General features: G+C 42.7%; 1 protein-coding gene across 2 annotated transcripts in view; it reads right to left on the bottom strand.

Moving 5' to 3' along the window:
- Window positions 1-13814, bottom strand: part of Usp6nl (USP6 N-terminal like) — a 128071-nt gene that overhangs the window by 28864 nt on the left and 85393 nt on the right. For both annotated transcript variants that reach the window (XM_034510019.2, XM_076939451.1), the window contains 2 exons: window positions 7549-7629; window positions 2777-2884 (listed from right to left, as the gene is read on the bottom strand). In XM_034510019.2, coding sequence (XP_034365910.1) covers window positions 2777-2884; window positions 7549-7629 — 189 coding nt within the window. The remainder of the gene's footprint in view (window positions 1-2776; window positions 2885-7548; window positions 7630-13814) is intronic.

The following is a 13814-nucleotide window of genomic DNA, read 5'->3' on the forward strand; positions in this document are numbered from 1 at the left end:
GATGGAGTGAAACAAACACAGCCCTAACCCTACCACATGTGCACACACACATGCAAAGGGAGTGCGCACACTCAGCCACCAGACCATAACCTTACCACACATGTGCACACACATGCAAAGGGAGTGTGCACACTCAGCCACCAGAGACAGGCTGATCTATATTTACATATCTCTATCCACAGTAATTCACTAATGAATGCTTTCACTAAGAGAAAGAGACCTAATGAGCCTATAACCAAGGCAGCAGCAGAGCAGAGGGCACTGAGATGAACCATCAGCAGTGTCTCTGTGGGCTTTTTCTCAAAACTCAGCTGTGGAAACCTTGTGACCATGCTGGACACACTCCGAATTTTAAGGTATGCTGCTAAACATAAGATAGACAGATACACATGTGATATAATTAAATGAAAAAAGGGACTCCCCGCCTCAGAGCCAGAGCTAACTAGATTTTAAATCCTGTTCTTTGCTCACCCTGGGAGAAAACTTACCTCAACCTTACAAAGCTCAGATTCTTTGTCTGTTACATGGAAATGATAATTGTACAGAAAACAGTAAAACCTGCCTGGTGCCATACTGGCAAGAATGAAGTAAGATAATTCCTGTAGACCATTCAGACAATGTCCATGAAAGTATTCAACAGAGGTCAGCTCTCCTCAAGGTCAAACAGGGAAGATGTTTTAAAAACACAATACTATGATGTCTCAATCCCACCCAGAGAGAAGGATTCAGAAAAGGCGTTCCAAAGTGCCTTGAAACCCAACCCTCCTTCTCTTCTGTCCCTGCAACATCCACTCTCCTGAACAACAAAAGCTATTTCTTTTTGTTATTCCTCCTGTCCACTCAGTCAAGGCCTTTGTTTTGCAGTCTGAATGTCAGGCACTACCCAGTAGTGAACATCTCCTCACAGACAGCAACATTCCTGGACATTGCATCTATGTGCTGCTCAACACCAAACAGAGGTCTGCTCCAAGACCAGATACACAAGCCTCAGGTGCCATTACAGGACTGTACACACATACCATGCCAGGCTCTATCAGACAACACCTTGGCAGATTAAATAATAAAGAACCAGTTCACAGAGACGTATAGGCAGAAACGTAAGTCACTTTTGTAGAGGAACGAGGAAAGAGTGATTGGGAAAAGAAGACATGATTAAATGATGTCATGACAGGAGCTGTAGTGTTTGAAGGCAGTGAACTGTGGAACAAGCCTGGGAGCTCGGACGCTCATTTGTTTTGCTGTTACTGGGTTTACTAAACTACTGTCTTACACTAACTGCTCACAGGATGACTTTATATAGGAAAAGCACTCCAAATAAAATGTATTAGGTTGAAGAGTGTCCCCAAAGTTTACAGCTACTCAGAACCAGTGCATGTGGCCTTATTTGGAAACAGACTTTGAAGACACCATTAAGCTCAGATGGTTCATTACAATAAAACTGAAGTCCAACAGCTGGCATCTTTCTCAGGCAAGACACACAGACACACACGTGACAAGTGACAAAGGAAGGAGAGAAGAAGCTACAGAGCTACAAGCCGAGGCACACTAACAACTGGGTAGCCAGCAGAAGCTGGCAGAAGGCCAGGAAGGAGTCTTCTTCCTCCGCAGCCTTGAGAACAGCTATGCCCTGCGACAACACAGAAGGCTGCTGTGGCTTGTAGTCCCCACATGACACCTCTTGGCTCTAGCAGCCCAGACAATGAATACAGTATGCAGATAAAAGCACTTTGTACTCTCGGTATTTTCTATGCTCCTTCACTAACTAGGTATTTCTAACATGGGGCACACTATTCTGGAATTAAACTGTATGTACGTGTGTTCTCTCAGACATACTCACTTTGAACATAGGCTCTACAACCTCGACACTAATAATAAATATCTCATTAGTAGTCTAAAATAATTCCAAACTCTGATACTCTGAAACACAAACTCATTGTCTGTATGAAGTCCTATATTCTCGTAAAGCTGGTAAGGTCTAATGGCTGCCTATCTTGCATTTGGCAAGCTTTCATCTGAGCTCATCCATGGAAAACTAAACTATGGAAACACACTGAAGTGCTTTTATAACTGGCTAGGTTCAAACTGATTTTTCTTCTCCCCACATTTGTTCTGTTGTAATTCATCCTAATTATTTTCTATTCATTTCTACTATTTCTATTTATGCTATTCTATTCCATCCATTTTTCTAAGAAACATACCTTAAAGCCTATGACTCTAAGAATTTTAAATGTAAAGTTCTTATTCTTTTCGAAGGTTGATATAAACTTAGGTTTAGAAAGAGTATGGCTGAAATAGTGAGGAGGTATATTTAATCATTATGCAAATTAATCAAAGTATTTATCACTCAGCTAAAGGTCAAACCTTTTAATTCATAAATAATAAAACAGAGATACCAAATTGTCTTGGGAACAGATTTTTCCTTATTCAGACCTACTGAACAACCGCACACAAGCAGGTGCTGGAAAATGAGGTTCTGTTTCTGTGTTCCCCATAAACTCTGACTCGATCCAAATCTCCTTACTAATAGAACAACCACATGTAAGCCAGTTTTCCTTATGGCTCACCATCAGTGTCTAAGGATACTGGCTGATACTGACGATCCTTTTATTTAAAATCTGAGTTGACCGGCACTAACAAAACAAACCAGTAAGTGTTAAAATCTCAGTAGAACATGATCTCAATACAATGTCAAGTGACAGGAGAATATCATATCACCTTAAAAACCGGAATTACTTTGCATTTTAGTTTCAAAGGCATAGTCAGTTTAGCTACTCACACTATAAAGGTCTCTTGTTTCTTCTTTCATTTTAGGGATCTCAAGAAGCAGGGCCCAGACTTCACCTCGGAGCTGGAGTGGAATTCCTTTGTAAATTCGTCGATGAAACTGGTTATAACAAAAGAAACCAGCCAAGGTTAAGCTCAGTCCCTTCTACTTTGTCACTCAGTATCTGTCAGGGTTTTTTCAGATATTCATGATCATTTTTCAAATAAATTTTAAATTAGTTAATTCAATTAGATTCTGTCACTTCTGTGTTCTTCTTAGATCCTAAAGGCAAAACATAATCGCAGAAGGAAAAAATAAAGAACTACCAAAAGAAAACAGAAGGAAAAACAAAGAAAAGTCAAGAGTCCTTGGTAAATGGGTATGCTTGACTGTTACAGAAGTGCCCTGTAGGGTTATGAGGGCAGAACCGATACTACTTGAGAACTGTAAACATCATATTTATACACTCCTTTGTTATACACTACCTTCCCCCACACAGGTAGAAGGTGAGCCAAATACCTTTGAGAGTGTGTGTGTGTGTGTGTATGTGTGTCTCTGTGTGTGTGTGTGTCTGTGTGTGTGTGTGTGTGTCTGTGTGTGTGTGTGTGTCTGTGTGTGTGTGTGTGTGTGTGTATGTTTGGGAGAGGGTGGGTACATGTGTACAGACCCATCTTACGCATGCATAAGCAGATGCCAAATGATACCAAAGGTGTTATTAAAAATTCTTCAGGTACTGTTTCCTTTCATCTTTTGAAGCAAGGCCTCTGATGGCCGGGTACTTGCCAGGTAGGCTAGGCTGACTGGCCAGTAAGCCCTAGGGATCCACTTAGTTGTCCCTCCCCAGAACTGACTGTAAGCTTGAACCACCACACCCAGCACCTTCGAGTAATATTGTCAGTGGTTTGACTGTGATCTGTCACAATAACACCAGGTGTGGAACTGTCTACTTGTACCATCCTGTGAGTGCAACAAGGTTTTGGATTCGATAGCACTTCTAATTTTAATACTCCATATGAAGAATCCTCAGTCTATAACAAATGCCTAAGAAAGGGGGAATCAGGTTGTCACTGTTAAAGTAGGAGGAAAAAAGCAAGAAAACTCCAGAAAGAAATAAAAACACCTAATGGTCAACAGGCTATCTATCCAGGGCTGGATGCTCAAAAGAAGCAGACACATTGTCAATGTCCTCTCCCACGGTACCAAGTAGCCCTGGTTCTCCATTTACTATACATACGAACTTTTAAACTAGTTGCTCTATGTGTATGCCATTTAATTATCCCAACACCTCAATTGTACATATATGGATAGTAAGTCATAAACAAAATAAGTAATTTGCCCAGTGATAAGCCTAAAATGTTGGCAACTATTTAAAAGAAGGAAGAGCCTATGTGCCTTTAATCCCAGTGCTAGGGAGTGCTAGGAGGAGGGTTGCTGGCTATCCACTCGAGCTACGTCGATGAGCTCCAGGCCAGTGGTAGAGAGCCTGTAACCACAATGAGGTGAGGGCTGGAGCTCAGTGAAGAACGCTGGCCTAGCACACATAAGGCTCTAGGTTAAATTTCTAGTTTGATCAAAACGAATGACACAAGTCAAGCCTTGACTTGAGACTGGCTGCCTTGACGATGGGAAGGTGGCTCTGTGGGGAAGATGTGCAGTACAGTGTACCTGTGGACGGAGGAACCTGCCCCCTCAGATGCTGTGGGTGACCATGCTTGGCCACTTATATGCACTTGCTACGGCTACACATTTTCCTTCATCTTGCCGATTATAATGTCAGTTTTAGAAATTTTGTACAACATTAGTCATTACATCAAAGCAGTTTCCTGACCAAACAGCAATGCGGTCTCCATCCGCTGACCTTTCAGTTTAGCGCCACATTGTTAGTAACTTTCCATGACAGTCCCACGATGCCAGTGATGTAAACATACATCTCACAAACACCTCACGCCCACAAGGAAGGAGACACAAAGCTCCCCGTCATGGAGGTAGGCTAGCACGGTGAGAACACAGGCAGCACAGCCCTCGGAAGCTTCAGCTCTAAAACTCCAGCTATTCTCCACCATGTTTGTATTAAGACATTTTTTGAATCTTTCTGCATTATTACCATGTAACAGGGACTCCAATGAGAAAACATTCTTCCCTCTTTTCAGAAGAAACAAAAATAAAATGTTGCGTTTTTACATCAGTGCAATTTAATGCATGAATTGAAGGGGATAATTCTTTTAGAAGGTGCATTCTTTTCCACACCAAATTGGACCATATATATTATCAAATGATTCTACCACCATAGTTATGGGAGAGTGCTTTAAAATTATACATCAAAGAAATAGTTCTGCTAAAACCCCTCTTAATGGGAACTGCATTAGCCAGAGTTGCTGTCAAAGTAATAGCCTAGCAGAAAGAAGTACTCGTCTCTACAGAGACTGATGCGTGTATACTGGAGAATAGCATAAAGCCATATAATTCTACAGATACTTATTAGACTGAATGTGAGACTAAAGTGTAGGTGCGATGTTCAGAAACGTATCCTGTCGTCACTGCCTGAGCGATCTTTCCACAAAGGAGAAGGAGCCGTCACCGCGAGCGGATCTGAGGGCCGTGTGCTATTAAACAGGGGTACAGATGCTGCACCTAATTCTCCATGTTGAAGTGATTTCTTTTAAAAATATCTTAAGTTCTAAATCCAATGCTAAAACAAAGACTCAACAACATAAAATGAACTCACTTTGCTGCAAAATAAAATGTAAGAGTTTGACTTTACAAAGAAAAGCCAGTGACATATCTCTGTGAGACATCCCATAACCAGGAGATCTCCACAGCTGTAAGTGTCCTATAATGGCAGGACATGGTCCTCAGTAAAAATCGAAGAGTCCTATAATAAAGAATTTTGCTGGGCTCCGATTCTCCCAGCAGCAGCACACAGCCTTCCCTGGGCCCGTTACCTATGTAATCCTTACTACGTAGCTTATTTGTCCCTCACAGCACTCTAAAACATAGCCACTACTGTTGACCTAGGTTACAGTTATGAAGTGACAGGCTGGAGTGTAAAACCAGAATATTCTGCCAGCTTTACCTTACCCTCTAGGCTGCTTTAATAGTCAGAACTATTAAAACCCAAGGAACTGATGTTCTACAGAATTCTTGTTATTTTGACATACAATAATTTGTATTTATACAAGTGTGTATATGGAAGGGGTCAGTATAAAGAAATACAGGACAGTGAGATGTTCAGCAGGTAAAGGTGGCACAGCCACACCTGACAACCTAACTTCAAATGCCAGCGCCCATATATGGTAGAAGAGCACCCACACTTCAAAGTGGTCCTCTGACCTCAAAATTGACACAGTGTAATACATATGTGGCCATATACATACACACACTAAATAAATGTAATTTTTCAAGTTTAAAGAGTAACAAAATAGAAAAAAAACCTCTAAAGTTGGCTATATGTTTTGCTATAGGATTTTTCCATTTTTAAAAACCTTGCACGGCTAGCTAGCATTTATTAGGTGTTGTCTATAGGCCAGGCCAGGCTAGTGCTAGTTTCCCTAGGTTATCCCAGCAGACCCCCAGAGCCCTATCCCTTTAAAATCACAGCTGTGTCCACATGGAGGAGCTATGTGCAGAACCACCTTTACTGAGTCTGGAAAGTTCACTCTCATGAAGGGGAGATGTCAGTGGTGTGCAAGCATAGGACCAAAACCATTTTCAAAGGATGGACACAATGTCACCTTTCGCTTCCACTGTGATTCCTGCACTGATGGGAGAGAGAGATGGCATTGAAGCTCCAACCACTGGGCACAGACCAAGGCGACAGGGCTATCTGGGTTACTACCATTACTGTACTTTCTACAGTGTTTTAGAAAATCATCAGGCATGTCCCTGATGCAGCACAGAAGGCACTAACTGAATAAACTCTAAGCTCTTGGGCACAGGTTGCAGGGATAAGTTTGTACACTCAAATATAATGGTTACTCAGAAAAAAGGTACCTCGCTAGGTTTCTGAATGATAATTTGCACCAACTCCCTGATCTCACAGAGTGCCATTATACTTGAAAGAACTACCTGACTGCAGTTCTGCGGCGCTTCAGGTTTGGAGCTGTATTTGGCAGATATTTCCTTACAATAAATTTACTGTGTGCGTTGCTCCTGACAACATCTGGCCTTTCAAGCAAAGAAGACACTTGAGAAGTGCGCTGAGGCACTCCTACGGCCATGTGAGCACAGCTTTACTTATGTGGGCTCTGAGGATGCAAGTCAGGTCGTCAGACAAAAGCACTATACCTGCTGAGCCATGAGTGATCAGTCTTAAGGGACCTGAGTTTTCAGTTCTGAAACCCACCCCCATCCCTCTGCTTGGTTTAAAACTAAGCATGGACTCAGTGCAGAGCAGGAGGGTTCCTGGAAGCTCTGGAAAGGAGAACATTCCTGCTTCCAGGACAGTGTTCAGAGTTCAGCTCCCTCTCCTCCTGAGCAACGGGATGTGGATGTGCAGCCTGGAACTGCGGTAATGACTCTGACCTCAGAGGAGAGCCAGAGCGGAGGCAGAGGAAGCCGGGACCCAGCGGAGCACCTGAACCCAATGGCACTCTACCTCTGCACCACGCAGGCGGCGCAGCTCAGACTGCTGGAACCCTCTCAACTGGGAGGTCTACTATTTCCAACAGGAAGACTTCTAAGATCAAACACTCATTAAACTAAAACCTCACCAGTGAGTACAGAGGTAACCTTGGAATACTGAAGGACGTAAGCACGCCCATGGAGAGGACGCCACCGTGCATTACCTTCTCGGTGTTCTTGTACCTCTCCCATCTTTTCAGCATTTTCAGCCACTTGGAAGTCCTTTCGATTTCCAGCTGCTTTTGCTAAAACAAAATTCAAATCTAATGTTACTGTTGGAAGTTTCTTTACGTATAAATCACAATGTAACAAAACCAAAGAAACAGTTTGAAGTTTCACTGTACCAGAGCTGTGCTAACTTGTCTGTAGGTTGGCTGATACAGGACTAGCATAGACTGCACTGAAAGCTGACGCTATGAATTGTACATAATGCCTCATGAGTGAGAAGACAGCGAAAGGGCGTGTTTGTAGTTTCTAGTATTTTAAAGACAATCAGAAAAATCCTATGTATACTAAAAAATATTTTAAAAGAAAAATTTGAAGTATTTTGCAAAGCAAAATAAAACCTATGAATTTCAATTCTCTTTAATTTTACTAAATTCTAGCAAATGTTTTTTGATGGCTATGTTTTTTTTTTTTTAAGAATTCAATTTAGTAACTATGTAATTTATGTATTTAGTAATATGTAACTAGCTCCATGGTAGAGAAACAATATACAAAAGTAAGTCACAGTTGTCACCGTGAGATTCCTCATGGGCTAACACAGGGAGACACAGGCCATGGCAGGGGCTGACAGGAAATAAGGCTGGTGGCCAGGTCACATGAAAAACTTATCAAGGACCCTACATGAGGAGCTCAAAGATTGTGATAGGATCGTCTGGTTATGTGTGTATGTGTGTTTCCAATACCATGCAGCACTCTCTCTAGGGAGCTGACACAAGAGCTCTAAGAAGGAACAAGACTACCATGGGGAATGTGTAGCAGGGTTAAGCACTGAGGCAAGTTACCACAGAAAACACTTTGTTCCTCTCTGGGGTTCCAGGAAGGGAAATACTTTTTCTCTAAGTATCCAGGCCTGAGAGTGTAGTAACCATGTGATAAAAGCAACAGAAAGAGCAAGCTGCCAAGGAAAGGCAACAGCTCTACAGACTCTGCTTACACTCTGGGTGTGTGCTCCCTTCAGCCTCTGGGGCAGGCCTGCAAGTGAGGACGCAGACACAAGAGCCTGCAGGACAAGTCTGTAAGCGCAGAGGCACTCAGAGCAGGCGCCTGTGCTTTGCGGGTCACCCTCTTCTCTCTCCAGCTGCCATCCTGTCTTCTCTCTATCTAACACAGGCAGCCCTGTTTCCTGGAGGAAAACTACGGCTCCTCACTGACTGGGCTCGCTCCAGCCTCAAACAGGCAGGCGGTACACTGGCAGGTGGCACACCCACCAGCAATCATTTTAGATCTGAAAGCATACATCCCCTAGGAAAATCCTGAATTTAGGAAAAGATTCTCACCAATGAGAATGTTTGTACAGAACTTACCTTTAGGTGTATTCATAAAATTCTGTAATTAATTTCCAACTCTTTAAAGTTTTTATAATAAAAAAGATCACTTGTAAGCAAAAAAATGTTAATTCCCATTTTTCGAAAGGCTAAACAGTCCTTATTATATTATCAGTGATAAAATGATGCAGATGGGTCCAGAAATATGTTTAATTTTAAAACTCAGTGGGGCACTGAAATCTAATTAATGTCTTACTAAACGTGACTTTGGAGAAGGCCAACCTGTGAAGAGCCAGAGACTGCGCTGTCGCTATCTGCTGTGTTGTCACTCCACATCCTTCCTCTGACTCTCTGAAGCACAAGCCCCTTCTCTACCAACAGGAAAACACCCAAATACACAAGCCAGCAAAGATGATCACACACTCAGCCAGGGCGGCCAGGCGGGATCCGGAGGTCTCTTGCTAACTTTCACCTTTGTTACTGTGAATTACCAATAAATCACTTCAGGAAGTAGTCATGTTTTTAAAAATACATTTTGTATATTAATGTTTTCCATAGATTAGTTTAAATGTTATGTATCCTGAAAGAATAAGACATATACACACCATTTTCAGAAACATTGGGCATGCTTCTCTTTCTTCTATACATATAAGAAATTATGGCAAAGTTGGAGAGATGCCTCAGTGGTTAAGAGCACTGGCTGCTCTTCCTGAGGTCCTGAATTCAATTCCCAGCAACCACATGGTAGCTCACAACCATCTGTAATGGGATCTGATGCCTTCTGGTGTATCTAAAGACACCTACAGTGTACTCATATACATAAAATTAATAAATAATTCTTTTTTTTTAAAAAAAAGAAAAGAACTTCTACCTTGGATAATATCCTACTGTAGTTTAAGCATCTATATTAGTTGAGCTCCACAGAGTGCTGACTCTGCAATACCGTCATTTCAACTACACCAGACTTGAATGCGCCTCAAAGCAACCCTCTCCACACCAGTCAGTAACTCACAGTTAAAACCCACTTTCTTACCAAATATACAAACGCTGACTGTTCCAACAAGTATTTTGGAGAAATAAGTGAAAACATATTAGACAACTGTGAACTTAAGTGCCCCAGAAAAACAGACTACAGAGCATCAATAAGTCATGGGTTCATTTACAACAAACTAAACGTAGAATACAACCGTGTAACAGGATTCCTACGTGAGATGGTAACACTTTCAACTCTAACCTGTCTGTCCTGGACTGTATTCTCAACACATATCAGACTTCTGTGACTCTGACCAAGGTTTGATATTTTTCTGCCCGTGGCAAGATAGTCAACCACATAGGAGACAAAGCTCAGAGTGTAACTGTGAGGGGGTTTTAGGTTAACTGAGGGTGGTTGGGGTCTGAATATGAATAAAAAAGGAGAAAGTGATTAGAGTCCCAGGATTCATCTCTGCTTCCTGTGGATGCCATGAGACCAGCTGTGTGTGTGTCTATGATGATGCTGAAGACTGCACTCAGGCCTCACACACTGACCATAGCTATGTTATAAACCCTCCATTAATCTCCCACATTTATGGAGTTTAGACAACTTTCTGGTCGGTGATCAAGAGATTCGCATACTCAAGGAGGGCAAAGAATCTCTCTCTGTGCCTCTGTTCCTTACCCCATGCATACATATTACATCTGGCTGCTCCTGAGAGGACTGTTTTTAGTAAGTGTAGCACTTAAGTTCTGTGAGATGTTCCAGCAAACCCAGGCAGACATGTGAACCTCTGATTTGTACATCATAGGCTAACATCATCTGGGCTTGAGAAGTCTAACAGAGGGGACATGGAACCTGAAGGGGCTACCTCCTATAGCCAGGCAGGACCCCAGTAAAGGGATAAGAATACAAACACATCCATAAAACTTTCAACCCCAAATCTGCCTTGTCTAAAAGAAATGCAGGGACAAAGATGGAGCAGATCCTGAAGGAATGGTCAACCATTAACTGCCCCACTTGAGACCCATCCCATGGGCAAGCAGCAATCCCTAACACTATTAATGATACTCTGTTATGCTTACAGACAAGAGCCTACCCTCTGAGAGGCTCTACCCAGCAGCTGACTGAAACAGATGCAGAGACCCACAGACAAACATAGGACAGAGGTCAGGGACCCTTATGAAAAAGTTGAGGGGAGGATTGAAGGTCCTGAAAGGGATAGAAACCCCACAGGAAGACAAACAGAGTCAAGTAACCTGGACCATGGGAGCTCAAGAGACTGAGACGTCAACCAGAGAGCGTACACAGGCCCCCAGCACATATATAGCAGAAGACTGCCTTATCCTGTCTCAGTGGGAACGAAATCACCTAATCTAGAGACTTGATATACCCAGGGGCGGGGCCACCCTCTCAGAAGTGAAGGGGATGTGAGGGCTCTGTGAAGGGGCACTGGGAGGGAGCAGAATTTGGGATGTAAACAAATAATTAAGACATCCAGCTGGGCTCTCAATCTGCTACTAAGCTACAGGTCTGTAACAACTGTCTACTGGAGAACTGCTTGTTTATGGGGAGAAACTCGAACATCTGAGGTGCTCCATACTGTGTAAACTATGACAGTAGAACACATTTTGGTTTCCTCCCATGTCATACAGTAAGGGCATGTGAGTAACTTGCTGGGAGTCACCCATGCCTGGATCTCACCAGCAGAGGTCAGGAGAGGATAAGTAGTAGTACAGGAACCCTTGCCATTGCAATGTGCGGTCACTATCAGTAAGCCTTGATGCTGAGTAAAATGAAGGTATACTTTTAGAAGAAATAGAGGACTGGTCAGATAGCTGAGGGAAAAACACTGGCCAACCACCAAAGCTGCCAACTGGAGCCTGATCTCCAGGACTCACACACTGGCAGAGGAGAACCAGCTGCTGTAAGCTGTCCTCTGACCTGCACACGCCCATCCACAGTGGCACATGTGCATATATGCATGTGTGCACACACAAAGAAATTAAATAAAAAATTTAAAAAAAGAAGGCTTTCATATTTTATATATTATGCAAAATATTGCACTGCATTTCACAGCTTTATCTATGAAAATTCATAGTTTTATATAACCTTTCCTCCTTATTAAAAACATCAATAAGCTCAAGGAAATCATATAATCCATTATTAATATTGTTCTCTACAGTATAAATATAATGAGTATGTTTGTTTATTTGTCTAAGTGCCTATTTGGGGAAACCCAAATCATTCTGCAAACACCATATTAATCCTTTTATGAGGCAGGATTACTGTCCCTATTTTATATGGGGAACGGCCTATAAAATAACAAACGGGCAGAGCCATGATTACCTGGCAAGACAGGCATTAGTACTCTACACTTCCTAAGCACCAAAAAGGTGCTTAGTTGCATGCTTTGCAGAGTGTAAACTTCAGCAAGGCAATGACTTGTCTTGATCTAACTCAATGAAAAAGTAGATAAATTTTTATTACATGTCTATCAAGGTAGCGCTTGGCCACTATGTATAGGTGGACAATATACAATGCTAGTTTCTAACCTTAGACTACTTTGCATGAGTCTAAGTTTACACACACACACACACACACACACACGCACGCACGCACATACACACACACATATATATGTGTGTGTATGTATGTATGTATACATGCATATATATAAAAGCAGGCCATAGACCTAGTGAAATAACAGGCAGAGTCAGAGCCACAGGTTACCAAGCCTGACAACCTGAGTTCAATCCCCAGTACTCTGGTGGAAGCAGAGAACCAGCTTCCACATGTATGCTGTGAATACACACCATACACACCACACACACACACACACCACACATTTATGTAAACATGCACAGTAAATGTAAACATGCACAGGTGTATTCACAACAAATGCAGAAAAAATATTCAAGAAACTCATAAAATAAACAAATGCCATGGGTGAAAGCACCTCAGAGCCCTCCGTCACCCCAGGAAAGGGCTGGCAAGTAACTATACAAACATGTCCTCATTTTAATGTTTTTGGTTTGTTTGTTTGTTTTAAATGGGGAGGATTTCACAGTGTAGCCCTGGTGGCCTGGAACTCTCTGTGAAGATCAGGCTGACTCAAGCTCTACCTATTCTGCCTCTCAAGGGTAAGGCATGTGGGATGTCAGGCATAAGAATGGTAGGGTTGAGTGCACTCAAACCTGGGTTTCTCAGAACTGAGACTGGCAGGAGTGGAGCTCTTCCCTGCCTGCCTCTACCTGCGCTGGAACATGTAACCATGACACCGCACTGAGGACTAAGGACCGTGGGCCTGCACATGACTAGCCTAAACACCTGGAGTCCTCCATGCTGATGAGATCTAGACAGCCCCCATACACCCCGAAGAGTTCAAGGAGCTTCTCTTCCTGGGCATTCCTTCCCACAAAAGGTATTTAAGCCCTGGTTAACCCCAATACAGTGTATACATTCACATCCACCAACAAGTAAACCAGCATGAAGAAGCAGATCTCCACAAGAAAGGCTTTCACCTTAAAGAGCCACACCTAGAACTCCCTAGGAAGGTCTTCGCTCCTCTAGCCCCTCCATAATCTTGGTACTCACTCCGAATCAAACAGGGTTCCGCCCACCCCAGCCACAGCTTTTCCCCTCTCTGCCTGGCACGCAGATGCCCCAAAGGGAAAGGTGGACCTGAGGACCCTGTTCCCTCTCAGTGCTTGGCGCTAAACTGACGGTGTTATGGTACCCAGAGAGGAGATGGAAAGCACTGTGGACTCCCAGCTTTGGACTTTGCCCTGCCTTCTCTGGGAGGCCTGCAGGCTGTGCTCCAGGCACCCCCAGAGAAACAAGGCTCAGTAGGACACTCAAGTGCTTTGATTAAAGGCATGTACCTCCCTTGGCATTTTAATTATTAAGGTATAAAAGATTATTTTTATTGTGATTCCCAATTATATTAAGACTTTTAACAAGAAAT

The sequence above is a fragment of the Arvicanthis niloticus genome, chromosome 8 (genome assembly GCF_011762505.2).
Source record: "Arvicanthis niloticus isolate mArvNil1 chromosome 8, mArvNil1.pat.X, whole genome shotgun sequence".
Classification (NCBI taxonomy): domain Eukaryota; kingdom Metazoa; phylum Chordata; class Mammalia; order Rodentia; family Muridae; genus Arvicanthis; species Arvicanthis niloticus.